Source organism: Vulpes vulpes, chromosome 9 (genome assembly GCF_048418805.1).
Source record: "Vulpes vulpes isolate BD-2025 chromosome 9, VulVul3, whole genome shotgun sequence".
Taxonomy (NCBI): Eukaryota; Metazoa; Chordata; class Mammalia; order Carnivora; family Canidae; genus Vulpes; species Vulpes vulpes.
The window spans coordinates 105,192,671-105,211,529 of record NC_132788.1 but is presented as its reverse complement, the minus strand read 5'-3'; the positions used below and the strand labels follow the sequence as shown (position 1 = coordinate 105,211,529).

Below are 18,859 nucleotides of genomic sequence, written 5' to 3'. Positions count from 1 at the left end.
GCTATTGTTCTAAGCCACTAAATTATGGGGTAATTTATTATGTAACTGCTACAAAGGAGAAGCATGACCTTTAGAAAACAATTTATCCTGCAGTCTGCAAGCTCTGTGCTATCTCCTAAACACTTCACAAGTCCATCTCCTCCTCTAGACTCTACCTCCCACAGGCTGCCTCCACATCTCTCTTCTGAATGGCTACATCTACCCCATCACTGGTCTCCGTTTTTATTTTTTAATATATATATTTTTATTATTTATTTATGATAGTCATAGAGAGAGAGAGAGAGAGGCAGAGACACAGGCAGAGGGAGAAGCAGGCTCCATGCACCGGGAGCCCGACGTGGGATTTGATCCTGGGACTCCAGGATCGCGCCCTGGGCCAAAGGCAGGCGCCAAACCGCTGCGCCACCCAGGGATCCCTGGTCTCCGTTTTTAGAAGACGACTGTCACGTCTTCTTTATTTTATTGCTTTGTTTGCTTCTTTCTTTTGCTTTTCAACATCCAATCATTTCTTTGGGAGTGGGAACTTCATTGCCTGTAGCAGTGTCCATCACGGTGGCAGTGGTGTCCAGAGGCAACTGTGACCTCTGAGATAAGTTTTCCCTAATGCTCAGTTTCTGAAACCTTCTTTCAAAAAAAAAAAAAAAAAAAAAAAGATACAGAGAGAGAGGCAGAGACACAGGCAGAGGGAGAAGCAGGCTCCTCACAAGGGGCCTGATGTGGGACTTGATCCCAGGACCCCGGGATCATGCCCTGAGCCGAAGGCAGATGCTCAACTGCTGAGCCACCCAGGCGTCCCTGAAACCTTCTGCCTATTTTTTCCAAGTGGATATTCAGGACTGCCACGCATACTGGAAATCTCTAGTATCTACAAGATTTTCTCTCTGCTTTAGACAATTTCTGTTGCTTTCAACCAACAACGCTGACTGGCACGTCTGCCTGCATCATTGTCTCATAAAACCTATTCTCTACCCATTAGCCACTCCTTCATTGATTCAATAAATGTTTACCAGGAACTTACTATGTACCAGACACTGTTCAGACTCACAATCCTGAGATCAAGAATTCTCATGCTCTATTGGACGCCTGGGTGGCTCAGCAGTTGAGCATCTGCCTTTGGCTCAGGGCATGATCATGGAGTCTTGGGATCGGGTCCCGCATCGGGGTTCCCTGGAAGGAGCCTGCTTCTCCCTCTGCCTGTGTCTCTGCCTCTCTCTCTGTGTCCCTCATGAATAAATAAATAAAATCTTAAAAAAAAAAAAAAAAAAGAGTTGCATGCTCTACCGACTGAGCCAGCCAGGTGCCCCAAGAGTCTGCATTTTTAATAAGATCCAGGTGATGCTGCTGCTACTGCTGGTCCATAATGCATACTTTGAGTAGGGAAATGCTATGCTAATAAATTGCATACCAAGAAAACAAAGCATAGAAAAGGGATAAGGTACACTGAGAGTTGAGGGTGAGCTTCAGTTTTAAAGTCAGAGATGCCTGGTGGCTCAGTGGTTAAGGTCTGCCTTTGGCTCAGGGCGTGATCCCGGAATCCCAGGATTGAGTCCCACATCGGCCTCCCCACATGGAGCCTGCTTCTCCCTCTGCCTGTGTCTCTGCCTCTCCCTCTGTGTGTGTGTGTGTGTGTGTGTGGGTGTGTGTGTGTGTGTGTGTGTCTCATGAATAAATAAATAAAATCTTTTAAAACAATAAATAGGGGTGTCAGGAGATGACAATGAGCATGGGCTTAATGGAGACGGGGAGGGAGCCATGAGGATGTGTGAGAGAAGAGCATTCCAGGCAGAGGGCACAGCCAGTGCAAAGGCCCTGAGGCCAGCGTGTGTCTGATGAGTTAGAGGAACAGTGGGGGGACTAGTGTGGCTGCAGTGGAGTGAGCAAGGAGGAGAGAAGGAGGAGGTGAAGCCAGATGGGCACGGGGCAGGAGAGGGCATCTATCAGACTGCGTAGAGCGCCGTGGACTATTATTAGGCCTTTGAGCTGAGTGGATCAGGGACTCACAGGAGGGTTCTAAGAAGGATGACATGAGCTCACTTAAGCTTTAAAAGCATTCCTCGGGTCACTGAAGGGAGACTAGTTTACAAGGGAGCGGGGCTGGAAGCTGGGATAAATGGGAGGAGGTGACTCCAAGTGTCAAGGCAAGAGGTGGTGGCGCCTCAAGTCAGGGAGGCAGCCTGCACTGGTGGGTGGTAGATGCTGAGCTCTGGGGGAACCTGCAGGGCTCAGCCTGCTGGATTAGCCAACTCATTTCAGTGCCATGAAGAGGGAGAAAGGAAACATGACTCCAATTTTTTTTTCTTTAGTACAAGCAAATGGAAGGGTGCAAAGAACAATACTTTGGTGTGGGAAAGAAGATCAGCGATTCCTCTCAAACACGTTCATTTTGGTGCCTAAGTCCCTGGGGAGATGGGAGGGAGGGAAGTCTGGAGCTGGGGAGAGATATCTGAGTGGGAGACACCAACCTGGGAAGCATCAGATATGCAGGTACTTAAGGCCAAGAGACCAAAGGAGATTATTAGGGGGTGTAGATAGATAAAGACAAGCGTAGATGACTGAGGCCAAGGGCTCTCCAACGCAGGGAGTCTCTTCAAAAGATAAATCTGATAAGAGAAAAAAAAATATTTCATCACAATGAAGACATTCACCAACAAGGAAATGGTTAAATATATATATTTAACACACACACACACACACACACACACACACACACACACGGGATGGAATGCTATTAGCCAAAAAAAGCAGAGAGGTTGGCAGTAGCCATCTTTCAAGACTGGCTGGCACACACCCTTTGCCTCTTCTTCTTTCTCTGCCTCCATCCAGCTTCTTGGGATGGAAATGTGCCGGCGGAAGCCTCATTTTGGATTCTGAAGACCCTAGAAATGGCTAAGGTGTGGGTCAGAAGGAGAAGGCCTCTGGAGACGTCATGGTACAGAGCTACCCTGCCCACCTTGGGTGCCAACCTCCAGGCTGTTACTTGGAGAGAAAGACATGCCTATCTTGTCTAAGTCACTGGCACTTTGGGGTTACCCTCCACCACAGTCAGACCTAACAAATAAACCCTGTGTCCGCGTAGGCAATCAGTAAATACCAGTAATATTCCACAATATCAATACTTGATCATATTTTTTTTCATTTAGAATTTTTGATTTTTTGCAATTTAAAATTGTTAATGATTTCATCAGTTCCCTCTTTTTTGGACACTTATTTCCAATTTTTTGCTGGCATAAGTGTGGCAGATGACCACCATTCATTCTTTCCATCCTGGGTGCCCCTGCCACACCCCACACCCCTTTTCCTCCCCGTGAATCTTGGTCGGGCCACGTGGCTTGCTTTGACTGACAGAATGTGACAAGGAGCCACTGTGCGACTTGCAGGCCAAGCTTTTAAGAAGGCATGTAGTGGGATGCTGGGGTCCTGGGATCGTGTCCCACATCCCCCAGCATGGAGCCTGCTTCTCCCTCCACCTGTGTCTCTGCCTCTCTCTCTGTGTCTCTCATGAATAAATCAATAAAATCATAAAGAAAGAAAGAAAGAAAGAAAGAAAGAAAGAAAGAAAGAAAGAAAGAAAGAAAGAAAGAAAGAAAAAGACAAGTCTGCCTCCTCTCTCTTGGGAGCCAGTTGTCATGGGAGACGTGAAGACCACCATACTCTGAGGAAGCCCAAGCAGCCACGTGGAGGGAGAGAGATGCCCACACAGCTGAGGTGAGGCTCCTAACATGTGACCACAGAATGTTCACGGTGGATTTTCCAGCCCCAGCAAACTCCACGTGCAGAAGAACCACAGGAGCCCAGGCCAGATGCCCCAAGTGTGAGACATAATAAGCTGTGGCTGTTTGAACCCCCTGGGTGTGTGGGATGATTTGTTACGCAGCACTCGCTACCTGAAACAACAGTTATAACAGCCTAGAAACAGCTCTGCCACGAACGGCCTTATGGCCAACTCTTGGTACTCACCTTCGATCATTTCCTAAATGGGAGTAACTAGAAGTAGACTGTGTGAATCTGAAATGTGGGGTCGACTTCATTTCCAGAGAAGCTGTAGCGACGTCTGTGAGCTGTTGACAGGAGTGTCCATCTACCCACAGCCTCTTCAGTCCTTGGTTTTCCATTTCTTCTCTTAATTTTCGATTTCTATCCATGTCAACAGGACTGTTCTGCAGACGTCTGAGAACCGGTGACAATGATCAGAGCTTTTCTCTGACAACAGAGTAATCGCCTAAGATGGACTGATTTTATAGCCAAGGGTCAAAATATTCCCTCTCCCTGCCACCTACTTACATGGATTTGTTCACTGAGATCATACTGCCCAACAAAGTTGGAGGAAGAAGGTACCCATTAAGTACCCGAGTGCCTACAAGGTGCCAGATACTATTCAAAAGTTGCTTTTAATTTTCCATTTCAGGTCACTCTCTATTTTTAAAATTTATTTATTTATTTATTTATTTATTTATTTATTTATTTATTTGAGAGAGAGAGAGCACACACATGCAGAAGTGGAGGAGAGGGGCTTGGAGAAGGGAAGCTGACTTGCTGGTGAGCAAGGAGCCCCCTCCAGGCTCCAGTCTCACAACCCTGAGGTCATGACCTGACGCCAAACCAAGAGTCGAAGCTTCTTCGACTGAGCCAGCTGGGGGCCCCACCACTTTAATTTAAATCAGTGATTTTTCAACTATGAGCAACCCTTTCCCCCAGAGGACACTTGGCAACATCTGAGACATTTCTGACTGCTACGATGTGGGAGCGCTACCGGCATCTAGTGGGTCGAGCCCAGGGATGCTGCTCAACAGGGCACAATACAAGGGTGGCCTTCCCCACACAAAGAATCATCCAACGTCGAATGTCGGTGGTCCCAAGGCTGAGGAACCCCAACGTAGATGAAACAGAATAGAAGAAGAGAAAACAGAATAGAAAACACTGGAAGGCACTGCTCAGAGTAAAGACAAACATCATTTCACGAAGCGTGTGTATTTTTGTGAACTCAGACACTACGTCAGCTGTACGTCTCCTTGTGAGTCCCAGTCCAAAAGGCTTGACAAATGCCATCCCGAGGACCACAGGGCTGAATAAGACCCCTGGCTTCCAGGAGCTCACGTTCCACAGATGATAAAGGAGAAAACAAGTGACTTGACGCCACTGTTTTGGACAGCCAATTTAAACAAGGCGAAGGTTCCAGAATGTGCCTGGGACACTAAAAAGGGGAATCAGGGAAGCCTTCTCTAAAGAGCTGACATTCGAGGGGTGGTGTCTGTGTCGGGAAGGGAATGGATGCAGGAAGAGGACGCAAGCGGAGCCCAGGTGCCTGGATGGGGCTTGGCACCTTTGAGGAACAGCCAGCTGGCCAGTGTCACCGCTGGAGCCAAGTGGGGAAAGTGGGTGGAAGGAGGTGAGGGAAGAGGTCAGTGTGGGTGACGGGGAGCCAAGGGGAGGGCGTTAGGCAAGGGAGGGCTGCGATGCGATGAGCTTCCTCAGGCTGCTGTATGAAGCAGGAACCGCGGGCCACCAGGGTGAAGCTGGAACACACCAGGGGAGGGGAGAAGTAGTTGAACTATGGACAGTAAAGCAGGTGAAACAAAGGGAGGCAGTGAGGTCAGGGGGAGCGGGGGAGTGTCGGGGGAGGGACTGCAGGGGCTGTGGCACCTGGCAGGCCCACCCTTCTCCCCCCGGGGCAGGGCAGGGAGCTTGGGCAATAGGGGAACCGGCTGGGCAGGGCCACCCACCTGACTCACAGCAGAAACTGGGACAGCCCACGCTGCCCACCTACCTCCATAACCCCCCCCCCTCCGCTGGGGCAATGCCACTCCCTGTTCCCCCACACAGGTTCCCCTCACCCCCAGCCCCTGTCATTGAGGCCTAGGTCTAGGCTTTCTTTCAGGGGTGCCTCCAAGGCCTCCTCCAAGCTCTTCTGCTTCCAGGTCTTTCTCTCCATCCTGCCCTGATTCCATAAGGTGGGAATGTCTGTGTCCTGCTCTCTCCCACCATCAGACTGGAGTCCCCTGTGATCCCAGGGGATACAAAAACTACCCTTATCTAGGGAGCCCAGCATCATTGTTAGGGTCCAGCATTTAGGCTCTGTCTGCCTGGTGAACTCCTATCTATCCGTCAAAGCCCACCTCAAAAGGTCGAAGGGAGGACTTCTTGGCCCCCTGTGGTTCCTGGCTAACACAATCAAATAATTAAAACCCATCAGCAGCTAATACAAACTGAGCCCTTACTGTGTGCCAGGCCCCATTCTGAGGCCCTGACAGCAGCCCTCAGATGCATGTTATCATTATCCCTTTTTACAGATGGAAAACTGAGGCTCAGCGACACACAGCTAGTAAGTAATGGAGCGCAAATCTGAACTCGGGTGACTTCAGTATGCTGCTTCAGCAGGTCTCTTTAAATCCTTCCCTGTGAGATTGGTTTGATCAGTGCCATCTTCCAGATGAGAAACTTTGGGCTCAGAGAGGTTAAACGGCGCAGAAGATCACACAGCACGTCATGGGTTGAGCCAGCTTGGCAGGTGGGGCAGCTGCCTCTAAAGCTCTCAGCTCTTAACCTTCCTCCCTGATCACCTCTTGGTTCAAAGCGTCATTGATAAACACCTATTTGCGTGCCAGGCACCGTTCTAGGCTCTGGGGACACTGTAGGAAGGCAGCATTTGAGCTGATCTGGAGGAAAAGAGAGGTCCCAAACGTTACCAGGAACCTTCCTACGTCCATCCCTTTGCCCATTCTTTCTCCTCCCAGGAACGTCTATCTCCAGCTAATAAACTCCTATCCATCCTTAAAAATCCAGTCCCAATATTCACTCTTCCTAGGAAACCTTTCCACACCCATCTCCCAGCCGGAGTCAGCAACACCCATCCTTGGACTCCCACAACCTGGGGTCCATGGCTGAATGGAAAGGGCTCAGTAGTTAGTCTCACCGAGCTGGAAAGCCCAGTGGGTACAATGGAGCTGTCAATTCTTTATTTATTTTATTTTATTTTATTTTATTTTATTTTATTTATTTATTTTATTTATTTTATTATTTTATTTTTTTTAAAGTAAGTTTTAGCCCACGTAGGGCTTGAACTCATGACCCCCAGATGCAGTCACTCCACCGACTGAGCCAGCCAGGCGCCCCGGGAGCTGCCAAGCTCTTTGGGAAGGGAACTACAACCGGCCGCATTGAAGGGCCTCCGGCTCCGCCCCCTTTGGGCTCCGCCCCGCCCCCGCCCCCGCCCCTCCGCACGCCGGCCCAGCTCCCAGGACGTGGGCGGGCAGTGAGCATGCGCCACGGGCGCAAAGCACGCCGGGAGTTGTAGTTCCGCCATCGGACGGAAGCCGGGACGGACTGCGGCGGGATGTGGCCCGGAATATTGGTCGGGGGGGCCCGGGTGGCGGCAGGTAGGTCCCCCGCGCTGGGGCCTCGCCTTGCCGCCCGCGTCCCCCCGCGGCGGACGCCCAGGACCGGCCTGGCGCTGCAGCGGAGCCTGCACGTGACGGCGGCCCGGGCTCTCCCGCTCATTCCCATCGTGGTGGAGCAGACGGTACGGCGGCCGCGGGTCCTCGGCCCGGGTGGGAGTCGGGGTCTCCGGGCTGCCCTGACCCTCGCCGCCGTCCTTCTGCCCCAGGGTCGCGGCGAGCGCGCCTATGACATCTACTCGCGGCTGCTGCGGGAGCGCATCGTGTGTGTCATGGGTCCGGTGAGCGCCCCGCGGGGTCCTCCCCTGCGCCTGCCCGACCCCACGAGCCCCTCCTCCTCGAGCCCTCTTGACCTCCTGACCCCTCCCCCTGGACTTTCCTGCCTGCTCCGGCCCCAGGCTGACATCCCACTTCCTGGGCACCGAAGCCTTCAGCCCCCTCTTCTGGCCCCAGCCCCCCACCCCCACCCCTTCCTCAGACCCTCTGCTTTACCCTTCCTGACTTCTGACTCCCTCCCTCACCAGTGATCCTCCCCATTCCTGGCTCTAATCCCTCTCCCCAACCCTCCTGACTCCTTCCCTTCCTTGCCCTGAGCCCACTGACTCCCCCCTTCCTGTGCCCCAACCTCAGCACCTCCCCTCCTTGGTCCTGAATTCTCCCCTGCCATCTCACTTGGGCTCTGACACCCATCCTTGTTCCTGACTCATCCCCAGCCACCTCGTAATTGCTTCCGTTAGCCCGCTCCGCACCCCCCAGCTGGGCAGCCCACCCTCCCCGCTTACTTGCAGATCGATGACAGCGTGGCCAGCCTGGTTATCGCCCAGCTGCTGTTCCTGCAGTCTGAGAGCAACAAGAAGCCCATCCACATGTACATCAACAGCCCGGGTGAGCAGAGCCTTCCCCGGGTGCCAGGGCCACTTCCTGGGACACTCCAGGTGACTCAGGGGACAGAGACCCCCCCCCCCCCCCACACACACACACAAACACAGGGATCAGGAACATTCTCCCTCTGGAGAAAGGAAGGATGCTGAGCTGCCTTCAGAATCCCAAAACTGTCCTGAAACCTCCACAAGTTGCCTGTTCCTTGCTTTTAGATCTAGGTTCACAAACTGGCAGCCCAGCCTGCCTCTTAGACCCCACACGTAACATTTTACCAACCTGACCCTGCAGTCAGCTTTTTAAAATTGGCAGCTGCCACCACCTGTACCACCCTCTCCCAAAAGAGGGTAGTTCACCGTGACGGTGCTTACTGTGCCCCAGATTTGAAGCATTTTATAGGCACTGAACTCATCTTGTCCTCATGGCAGCTGCACGTGGTAGGTACTGCTCAGCGATCCCCGGTCTGCCAGGAGCCACTGTGGCTGAGAGGCTGGGTAACTTGCCCAAGGTCACGCAGACGAAACTGCCAGGGCAGGCTGGCTCCACGGCTTCCCTCTAGGGCCACCACATGCTCCCCGATTTCCACTTTCTCTTGAAACTTTGACAGATCTGGTCTCCCTGGGCCCATGTCCATAGGTTGTAACAGCTCACTCTGGAGCAAGTGGTCTCCCTTTCTGCCTCCATTTAGTTCGTGCCACCTGTTTCTGCCACCTCCCTACCCTTGGAAATATTTGTGTTGGTGACACCTGCTTTAAAGGGCTGCCTCTCACCCCCCCCCCCAAAAAAAGGGCTGCCTCTACACAAGCCCTCCCTAGGGCCCCTGCGCTGCACTAGGGAAAGGATGGGGGTTGGAGCCCGCACAGCTCCTCACACACACACACACCCCCACTGCAGGCGGCATGGTGACCTCGGGCCTGGCCATCTACGACACGATGCAGTACATCCTGAACCCCATCTGCACATGGTGCGTGGGCCAGGCCGCCAGCATGGGCTCCCTGCTCCTGGCCGCTGGCACCCCGGGCATGCGCCACTCGCTTCCCAACTCCCGCATCATGATCCACCAGCCCTCGGGGGGCGCTCGGGTGAGTGCCCCCGCCGGCTGTGCAGGCTGCTTTGGGTGGGTGGGTGGGGGAACAGTGTCTAGACAGAGGGACCGACTGGGTGGAAGTCATGCAGGAGTGTCAGTGTTTGAAAATGTAGGTTTTACAATGATGCATGTACAGCAAGGCCAGCAGGTCAGGAAAGGACTCCCATGGGAAAGACAGTTTGTTACAGTTCCCAAGGGGCAGGATGGGGGGGGGGGGTAGGGGGGGCATGCCATTCCAGGCACGGCCACATGGGAAGCACCAGGGTCACTCGGGAGGCACGGAGTGGGGGCAATGGACAAGGATTTTGCTGTGGTTTCTGCAGGAAGGAACAGTGAGGCACGGCCAGCAGGCTCAGGACTGGCTAGTGTCAGTAATCTCGGCGGGCTCGGCTCTGAGAGCTGACCTAGTTATCGGGCCCCTGACCCTGGGGGGGGGCAGGGGACAATGGCCCTGAGTATGAGAGCCCCACAGAGGAGGTGGTGAGGGTGTGTGCCCTGGATCCTTATGGATTTGGCTACTTTGCCTGTGAAAACTCACGCCTGAGCTGGAGCTATTCACTCTCTCCAGGAATCCGCTTGTCCTGGGAGGGGCAAAGCTCCACATGCAGAAAATACAGTTCATACAAGGAAGCCTTCGGGCATTTGGGTGGCTCAGTAGGTTAAGCATCTGACTCTTGATTTTGGCTCAGGTCATGGTCTTAGGGCCCTGGGATCGAGCTCCACATTGGGCTCCCAGCTCAGTGGGGAGTCTGCTTCTCCCTCTCCCTCTGTCCCTCCCCTCTGCGTGCATGCTCTCTCTCTAAAATGAATAAATAAAATATTTTTTAAAAAATTACAGGAAGTCTTCGGGGTGGGGCAAAGATGCAGCAGGACGTGCAGGGACTTGCGAAGCCCTGCCCCACCTGTCTGCAAACCCTCCAGCCTCCCTGTGAGTGGCTGAGGCTCATTCTGACCTTCTCCCTCTTACCCATCTTGGGCTGCCCCCCAGGGCCAAGCCACAGACATCGCCATCCAGGCAGAGGAGATCATGAAACTCAAGAAGCAGCTCTACGGCATCTACGCCAAGCACACCAAACAGAGCCTGCAGGTGATTGGTGAGTGCCCCCCCCCCCCCCGCCCCAGGCAGAGCCCCGGCTGCGCTCTGCTATTTTAACTAACACACACATATGTGACAGGCCTCGTGCTGAGCCAGGGCTTCTCGACCTTGGCACTGTTGACACTCAGGGCTAGATCATCCTTGGTCCTGGCCACTGTGGGACGTGGGGCAGCATCGCTGGCCACTGCCCACTGGATGCCAGTAGCACCTTCCATCTGTGACTGCCTCCTCCCCAAAATGCCTCCAGGCATCACCCAGTGTCCCCACTGAATTATCAAGAATCATCCCCAATGGAGAACCCCTGTCCTCAGCACTTTAAAAAGACCAATTTACAGAATCATGAAAACTTCACCGAAATAGGTTAAAGGTTTGAACGGGGTCTCAATAAAGAATATTCCAAGTGGCAAAGAAATAGAGGAAAAGATGCTCATGATCTTTAGCAATAATATTTAAAAATAACATCATTAGGGGGGCACCTGGCCGGCTCAGTCGATAGAGCACGTGCCTCTCAATTTCAGGGTCCGGAGTTCAAGCCCCACGTTGGGCATGAAGACTGCTCAAAGATAGATAGATAGATAGATAGATAGATAGATAGATAGATAAAATTTGCATATATATATTATAAATATATACATATATATATATATATATATATATATATATATATATATATACTTTTTAAGACTTACTTATTTTAGAGAGCACATTGGGGGAAGGGCAGAGAGAAACCCAAGCAGACTCCACGCTCACCGTGGAGCCTGACCCAGGGCTCCATCTCACGACCCTGAGATCACAACCGGGGCAGAAAACAAGAGTCAGACGTTTAACCAACTGTGCTACCCAAGCACCCCTCGCCCATGTATCTTTTATTTATTTACTTATTTATTTAATTTATTTCAAAATTGTATTTATTTATTCAAGAGAGACACACACAGAGAAAGAGGCAGAAACACAGGCAGAGGGAGAAGCAGGCTCCATGCAGGGAGCCCGATGTGGGACTCGATCCCAGATTCTGGGATCAGGACCTGAGCTGCTGAAGGCAGACGCTCAACCGCTGAGCCACCCAGATGTCCCATCTTTATCTTTTTTTTTTTTTTTAATAATGTCATTGGTTTTTTAGGAAAAGGCCGATAAAGGCCTCAGTGAGAACCATTTCAATCACTAGAACAGCTAAAATCTAGAACACAACGCCGCATGCCAGTGAGAGTGTGCGGTCCCTGGAACGCTCACCCACTGCAGGTGGGAGTGAACACGGTACAACCGCCTGAGAAAGCTGCTCACCACCTACCAGCTCGGCTCCGAGTGGCCAAAACTGCCACCGTTAACCCGCTCAGCGTGTAGCCAAGAGAAGTGAGGGCTTCTGTCCACAAAAGATAGGGCAGCCCTGGTGGCACAGCGGTTTAGCACTGCCTGCAGCCCAGGGTGTGATACTGGAGACCCTGGATTGGGTCCCACGTCGGGCTCTCTGCATGGAGCCTGCTTCTCCCTCTGCCAGTGTCTCTGCCCCTCTCTCTCTGTGTCTCTATGAATAAATAAATAAAGTCTTTAAAAAAAAAAGAACAAAGATGCGGACAGCAACGCTGACGGCCGGCCTGTCTGTAGAGCCCCACCGTGGCAAGCACCCCGGTGCCTGGCAGCAGCAGGACGGGGGCATTCGTGCTTTAATCCTGCTGTGGAATGTCCACGGCAGCGCCAGAGACTCACCCACAGTGGCACACGGCAGCCTGGCTGAAGCTCAGAAATGCTACTGAGTGGGAGAAAGGAGTAAATAAATATTCTGTGATTCCACATATTTATTTATTTAAAGATTTATTTCTTTATTTGACAGAGAGAGAGAGAGAGAAAGCACAAGTAGTCAGAGCGGCAGGCAGGGGCAGAGGGAGAAGCAGACTTTCCACTGAGCAGGGAGCCTGATGTGGGGCTCGATCCCAGGACCCTGGGATCACACCCTGACCCAAAGGCAGATACTTAACCGACTGAGCTACCCAGGTGTCCGGATTCCACATATTTAAGAACAAAAAGAGGATGAGCACTGGTTGTTATTCTATATGCTGGCAAATTGAACACCAATAAAAAAATAAATTTATTTTTTAAATAAATAAATAAATAAATAAATAAAACCTCCCCCCCCCCAAAAAAAAAATTAAAAAATAAAATTAAATAAAAACAAAAAGAAGTGTACTGCTCTATGCCATTAGGCCACCTTTAGGCTAATGGTTGCTCTTGGGCCGGAGGAGGCAGTGACTGGACGTAGGCTGCGGCAGGGCTGTGGGGGTCGGGAGTGGGTGTGGGGACGGCCGGTGTCTTGATCTGGGTGCTGGCCACGTGGGCATGTTCCGTGTGGAGCTCACACTGTCCACTTACCATCTGGGGCCTTTCCTGGGTGTATGTTATTCATGAGTAACAAGTAAAAAAGGAGAAATGGAAACAGGTGTTTCACCGATTGGGGAAACTGAGGCACCAAAGGGGGAAGGCCATGGTGGCAGAACGGGTTACCCCAGAAGTGGCAGGACAGGGACCCAAACCCGGCCTCAGGTGTCCACCCTCACGCACGTGCGTCCTGCCTCTTGCTTCCCCCGGCAGAGTCGGCCATGGAGAGGGACCGCTACATGAGCCCCATGGAGGCCCAGGAGTTTGGCATCTTAGACAAGGTTCTGGTGCACCCGCCCCAGGACGGGGAGGACGAGCCTGAGCTGGTGCAGAAGGAGCCTATGGCCGTGGTGGCCGCCACAGAGCCAGCCCCTGCGAGCATCTGAGCGTGGGACCTCACCCTCCGGAGGAGTCGGGGGACACCAGGCACCGGCCAGACACTGGAGCTGCAGCCCTGCCCGCCCCTCGGCTGAGCCTGGAAGGGCCCCATGAGGAACTCTGGGTTTGGGGGTGCCCCTCAGGGCGGGCATCTTGAAGTAGACACTGTGATTTTCAATTAAATCTTTCTAGTCTTTGATCCCCATCTCTGTCGCCTCCCCTCACTGCTCCACCACAGCCCGCACGCGTGTGCCCTTCGCGAGGCCTCTCCGGCCCTCAGCCTGACCCCGAGGCTCTCACCTCCAGTGCCCTAACTTCAGCAAACTCTACTGAGCAAATACAACATTTCGGGCACTGTTCTAGAGGCCACCTCATACTCATACCTCGAAGAAAACAAAAATCCCTCCCCTCCAAGAACTTAATCTCTCTCTCTCTCTCTTTTTTTTTTAAAGATTTACTTATTTGAGAAAAGCATGCATGAGCATACGTTGCGGCAGAGGGAGAGGGAAAAACAGACTCTCCGCTGAGCAGGGAACCCGACACCAGGACCCCAGGATCATGACCCGAGCCCAAGGCAGACACTTAACCAACTGAGCCACCCAGCACCCCTAGACAGTTTCTTAAAAAGCAGGAAAAGAGGTATGCAGTGTGTTTGTGTGTGACAGCTGTAGATGGCAAAGGCCTCGCTGAGAAGGCGATGCTTGAACAGAAGATGTTTAGGGTGAGAGAGGGGCAGAGCAGTCTGGGCAGTGGGCATAGCAAGTGCAAAGGCCGGGTGGCAGGACTGTGGCTGCCACGTGGGAGGGGCCCCAAGGAGGCTCATGGCAGAAGTGGAGTGGCTGCAGGGACAGTGGAGAAATGAGAATGGAAAGGAAGGCCTGGTAGATCTGAGCAAGGAGGGAGATGAGCCCTGGAGGGTTTTGAAAAGAATGAAAAGCAGGAGGACTGTGGCTCCCACAGAGTAGGGGGAGGAATGCAGCCAGTGTGGAAATGCTGGGACCAGTTAGGAGACTTGGAATAATCAGATGAAGGCTGGCGGCCCCAGCTGGGTGGCCAGGAGAGGTCAGAGGCAGAGCTGACAGGTGGAAAGGCTGCGGGGAGGCCCAGGTGGGGCAGGGGATCAGGAGCTGAGTTCGGACACTTTACTTCTGGTGTTTGATGTGCTTCAGACATCCCAGGGGTTGGATAAATCTGGGGTAGGATTGGGAATAAAAATGGAAAAGACATCATCAGGATGTCGATAAGTTAGCCAGGCTAAGAACCGGCTGCTGGACCTGGCACAGTGGAAGTCACGGGCCGCATGAGTAGGAGCACGGTCAGTGCTCTGGGTGCCAAAAGCCACCCTGGAGCACCGCAGAGAGAAGGGGCGGAAGACACGGGAGCTGGACAAGGTTTTCAAGGAATTTCACTGTATAAGGAGAGCAGACAACATGTGGCCGTCACTGGAGGGGTCGTGGGGTCAATATCTCAACACAAATTTCTAAAAAGATGAATCCTTAAAAAGACAACCACACGGACGACTGGGTGGCTTAGTGGTTGAGCATCTGCCTGCGGCTCAGGGCATGAGCCCAGGGTCCTGGGATCGAGTCCCGCATCGGACTCCCTGCAGAGACCTGCTTCTCCCTCTGCCTGTGTCTCCGCCTCTCTCTGTGTCTCTCATGAATAAATAAATAAATCTTAAAAAAAAAAAAAAAAGACAACCGTAGTACCACTCACAAGCCTAAAAGAATAATAACAATGCTTATTACCATGGTCACATATTCGCCCAGTGTCCAAATCTCTGCAGTTACCTCTGCGTTTTCACTTTGTTCCAATCTGCATCCAGATAAGGCACATACCTTGCAACTGGTGGGTGTCTCCCCCAAGCCTCGTGCAACTGTGGGTTTTCCCCTTAATCTCTCTCACAATCTCCCCCCCCCCCCCCTTTTACTTCTCTTTCTTTGAAGTTCACTTGTTGGAGATACAAGGCCGTTTGCCTTGTGGACTTTCCATCTGAATTTTGGTGACTGGATCAGCACGGGCTGGGATCTCTGTCCTTGATTATTTCCTGTGACTTGAGCTATAAACCCAGAGCAGTCTGATGGGATTCAGGCTCCACTGCTTGGGAAATGACCCCTTAGTGGAGGTGTGTGCACCCATCGAGAGGCACCCGAAGTGCTCGTGGCCCCTCATTTTGCAATGTTAGGGGCCGATGACAATCCGTGTCTGGATCCACTAAATATTCCAGTAAGGGCTGCAAATGGTGCTGTGCCAATTCTAGCCGTAAAGGAAGAGGAGGGGTTTTTATTTTGTTGTTTTTTATTTATAAGATAGGAGGTACCTGTTGGTACAGGGGCAGGAATGACCCAGTGGAGGGGGAGTGGGTGATGCTTGGCTTAACCTTTGACCTCAACCTGCTACTTGGCCTGACCCCATGACCATGGCCTTGACGTCGCCCCCTGACCCCTGTGCCCTTGACCCCTTCCTCTCGGCCTGAGCGTCCCTTCCCCTCAATCTTGCCCGGGCATTGGCCCAAACGCTCGGGCAGCTCCCGACCCCAGAGCCCGGGCGAGGCCGACTCCTGCCCTCGAGCCGGCGTCCAATCGCGCAGGAGAGGAGGCGGGCTCTACGGGGAGCCAATAGCCTGAGAGGGCGAGCCGAGCAGCAGCCAGTAGCCTCGGCCGGGGGGCGGGACCCCAGGGAAGGCCAATCACTGGAGGGGCTCGGTGCTGCACAGCCAATGGCCGCGGGGCGGGGGCGTGGCCCTGACTCCGACCGCTTCCACGACCCGGCTCCGGGGCTATGGCCGGGAGTGGGCGGCTGGCGCTGGGGACGCTGCCTTGGCCCGGCTGGGTGCGGGGCTCGGGCCCGGCCGTCCTGAGCCGCCTTCGGGACGCGGCTGTGGTGCGGCCAGGCTTCCTGAGCGCGGCCGAGGAGGAGACGCTGAGCCGCGAGCTGGAGCCCGAGCTGCGCCGCCGCCGCTACGAATACGATCACTGGGACGCGGTGAGGCCGGCAGCGCGGGGGGCGGGCCTGCGCGGGGGCGGGGCTACGAATGGGCGGGGCCTGCTGCGTTAGGGGCGGGGCCTGCTGCGTGGGGGCGGAGTCTTGATGCCCTAGAGGGGCTGCGCGGGCCTTGAAAGCCCTTCGGAGATGAGGGCGTGGCCACAGCTGGAGGCCGGACCTGGAACCTTAGGGTGTTTGGGGGGTAGGAGCAAGGTCAGGGGCCGACGCAGGGGTGGAGCGAGATGAGGGAGGGTCACTAGTTGTGGGCGGAGGCAGACAGACGAATATCGGAGTGGGGCCAGCACTGGGGACAGGATCTGGGACTGAATTGGACCCTGCAGGCGGGTACCAAGGAGTAAGGCTGGGCCTGGGAGGGCAGGGGTTGGGGTTTGAGACCCAGGATCTTAGGGTAGATAGGATCGAGGTGTTGCGTTGCAGGTGGTGTCAAAGGGGCATGTTGGGAAAACCAGTCCTTTGCACTGCCCCCCCCCCCATGCCTCAGTTTCCCTGCTCCCTCTGAGAGTTTACAGGCTTGACCGAAGCTCTCTGTGCAGGCCATCCACGGTTTCCGAGAGACAGAAAAGTCACGCTGGTCAGAGGCAAGCCGGGCCATCCTGCAGCGCGTGCAAGCTGCCGCCTTTAGCCCCGGCCAGACCCTGCTGTCCTCCGTGCATGTGCTGGACCTGGAACCTCGGGGCTACATCAAGCCACACGTGGACAGCATCAAGGTGGGCAGAGGCCAGAGCCTTGCAGCTCCCAGCTGGGGGTGGGCTGGCCTAGGCCAGAGAGTGACCAGCCGCCATGCCCCCCCTGCCCCCTCTTGCAGTTCTGTGGAGCCACCATCGCTGGCCTGTCCCTGCTATCTCCCAGCGTCATGCGGCTGGTGCACACCCAGGAGCCGGGGGAGTGGCTGGAACTCTTGCTGGAGCCAGGCTCCCTCTACATCCTTAGGTACTGCCTGGCCGGGGAGCCCCCTCCCCACCAGTAACTCATCAGATGCCCACCCAGCATGTTGAGCACCTTCTCTTTTTCAGCCCTCCCGGCAGACACAATCGTTCCCCCGTGGCAGGCCGTCCACCTGGCTCGGGGGCTGCCGTCACCCCACCCAGCCACAGCCTGTTTTCTCTTGCAGGGGCTCGGCCCGTTATGACTTCTCCCATGAGATTCTTCGGGATGAAGAGTCCTTTTTTGGAGAGCGTCGGGTACCCCGGGGCCGACGCATCTCTGTGATCTGCCGCTCCCTCCCGGAGGGGATGGGATCAGGGGAGCCCGGACAGCCGCCCCCAGCCTGCTGAACCCCAGACCCTTCCCGCAGCTTCTCGAAGCCACCGTGTTTGTAAATAAAGTGGGGGAGTGGACAAACTGGCCTTGCTTGCGCTGGCTATTGGCTGGGGCTGGGCGGTGCAGGGGAAGCCCGGAACCCGCCTCCCGGCCCCCAACCCGCACCGGGAGCCAAGGTGGCAGGGTCAAGGCACCCTCGGGCTGAACACAGTCATGCGGCGGCAGTTCCTTTATTAGGCTCCTTGCGGGCGGCCCCGGCCCACCTCCCCTCTGGTCTCCAATAAATAAGTCAGCAGAGCCCCTCGAGAGGCCGCGGGGCCCCAGGCCAGGCGTCCTCAGCCGCAGCTGCAGGCAGCCGCCGAGAGCTGGGGCAGCCACTGCCAGCGGTGGCGGTCGTCGAGGAAGGCCACGTCGGCGTAGCGGGTGGGCCGGCAGCACGGCCCGCCGAGGGCTCGGCCCTGGCCCCGCAGCCAGGCCAGCGTCAGGCCATGCTGGGTGCGCGCGCCGCGGGGGCAGCTGCCCGCACAGTAGCGGAAGGTGACTGTCTCCTCGGACGTGTAGCCCAGACCCAGCTCAGCCACGGGCAGGGACAGGCTCCACAGCTGGCACGGGCTGGCCAGGGCTCGGCGCGGGCGGCCACCTGCAGGGGACAAGGGGCCACTGATGGCAGGTGGCATCTGGGTGGGAAGGAGCTGGGGGTCACGCGGGGCCCGGGGGGGCGGCCTTACCCAGCTGTGGCCTCTGGGTCCCTCGGAGCTCTCCCTCCACCACCGGGGCCCCCCGAGCACCAGGGCCCCAGCCGAGGCCCAACTGCAGTGACAGGAGCAGCAGGGAGCAGAGGAGGACTCTTCCTGGGGCCATCGTGACAGGCAGGTCTGGACGGTGGGGACGGTGGGGAGCGTCGCACCCTCAATTTATCCCCCCACCAGGGCTGGGGACGTAACCTCTTCGTTGCCGCTGCCTCGCGGGCGTGGAGCCCCCCATGTCCCACGCCAGCTGCTCTCCGGCACCCTGGGGCCAGCGCCTCTGCCCACCCCTGTGCTTTAAGAGTTAAGTGCTCACCCCCGCCCCGCCCCGGCCAGACATTCCGCAGACCCATTTCCGACACCCCCTTCACCCCTGATTTATGAGTGTTGCGGCAGCCAGAGCCGAACCCAGGGCGGGCCACTGAGTCCCCCACCCCACCTGCTTTCTGGAAAGAGGTGCAGGGGGCGGGGGCACGAGGACCCGCCAGCGGGCCCTCTCCCCACTCAGGGTGCCAGGGCTCAGGGGTCCCCACGTCGTGCACCAGGTAGAGTGGGTAGGGGGGAGAGACAGGCCAGCAGGTGGCCGGGCTGATGGGGAACCCTCCATCACAGCCGCCACCTGGAGGATTAAGACATCATGCCCCTG

At 55.1% G+C, this 18,859-nt stretch overlaps 3 protein-coding genes and 1 long non-coding RNA gene across 4 annotated transcripts; 2 read left to right on the top strand and 2 right to left on the bottom strand.

The window, feature by feature from the left end:
• Positions 1-2,283: 2,283 nt before the first annotated feature.
• On the bottom strand, positions 2,284-4,162 carry LOC140593778 (uncharacterized). The gene is made up of 2 exons (XR_011994086.1): positions 3,958-4,162; positions 2,284-2,600 (listed from the first exon to the last, which is right to left on the bottom strand). It is a non-coding gene; the product is annotated as an uncharacterized lncRNA (long non-coding RNA).
• A 3,078-nt stretch (positions 4,163-7,240) lies between these two features.
• CLPP (caseinolytic mitochondrial matrix peptidase proteolytic subunit) lies at positions 7,241-13,400 on the top strand. The gene is made up of 6 exons (XM_025988503.2): positions 7,241-7,516; positions 7,601-7,672; positions 8,180-8,276; positions 9,165-9,352; positions 10,346-10,451; positions 13,037-13,400. Exons 1-6 carry the CDS (start codon positions 7,331-7,333, stop codon positions 13,207-13,209), a joined length of 822 nt encoding a protein of 273 aa, XP_025844288.1. The 5' UTR covers positions 7,241-7,330; the 3' UTR covers positions 13,210-13,400.
• Positions 13,401-15,928: 2,528 nt separating this feature from the next.
• ALKBH7 (alkB homolog 7) lies at positions 15,929-17,551 on the top strand. The gene is made up of 4 exons (XM_025988488.2): positions 15,929-16,186; positions 16,741-16,914; positions 17,013-17,137; positions 17,319-17,551. Exons 1-4 carry the CDS (start codon positions 15,983-15,985, stop codon positions 17,479-17,481), a joined length of 666 nt encoding a protein of 221 aa, XP_025844273.1. The 5' UTR covers positions 15,929-15,982; the 3' UTR covers positions 17,482-17,551.
• Positions 17,552-17,802: 251 nt separating this feature from the next.
• PSPN (persephin) lies at positions 17,803-18,442 on the bottom strand. The gene is made up of 2 exons (XM_025988494.2): positions 18,196-18,442; positions 17,803-18,107 (listed from the first exon to the last, which is right to left on the bottom strand). Exons 1-2 carry the CDS (start codon positions 18,326-18,328, stop codon positions 17,803-17,805), a joined length of 438 nt encoding a protein of 145 aa, XP_025844279.1. The 5' UTR covers positions 18,329-18,442.
• Between the last annotated feature and the right edge of the window lie 417 nt (positions 18,443-18,859).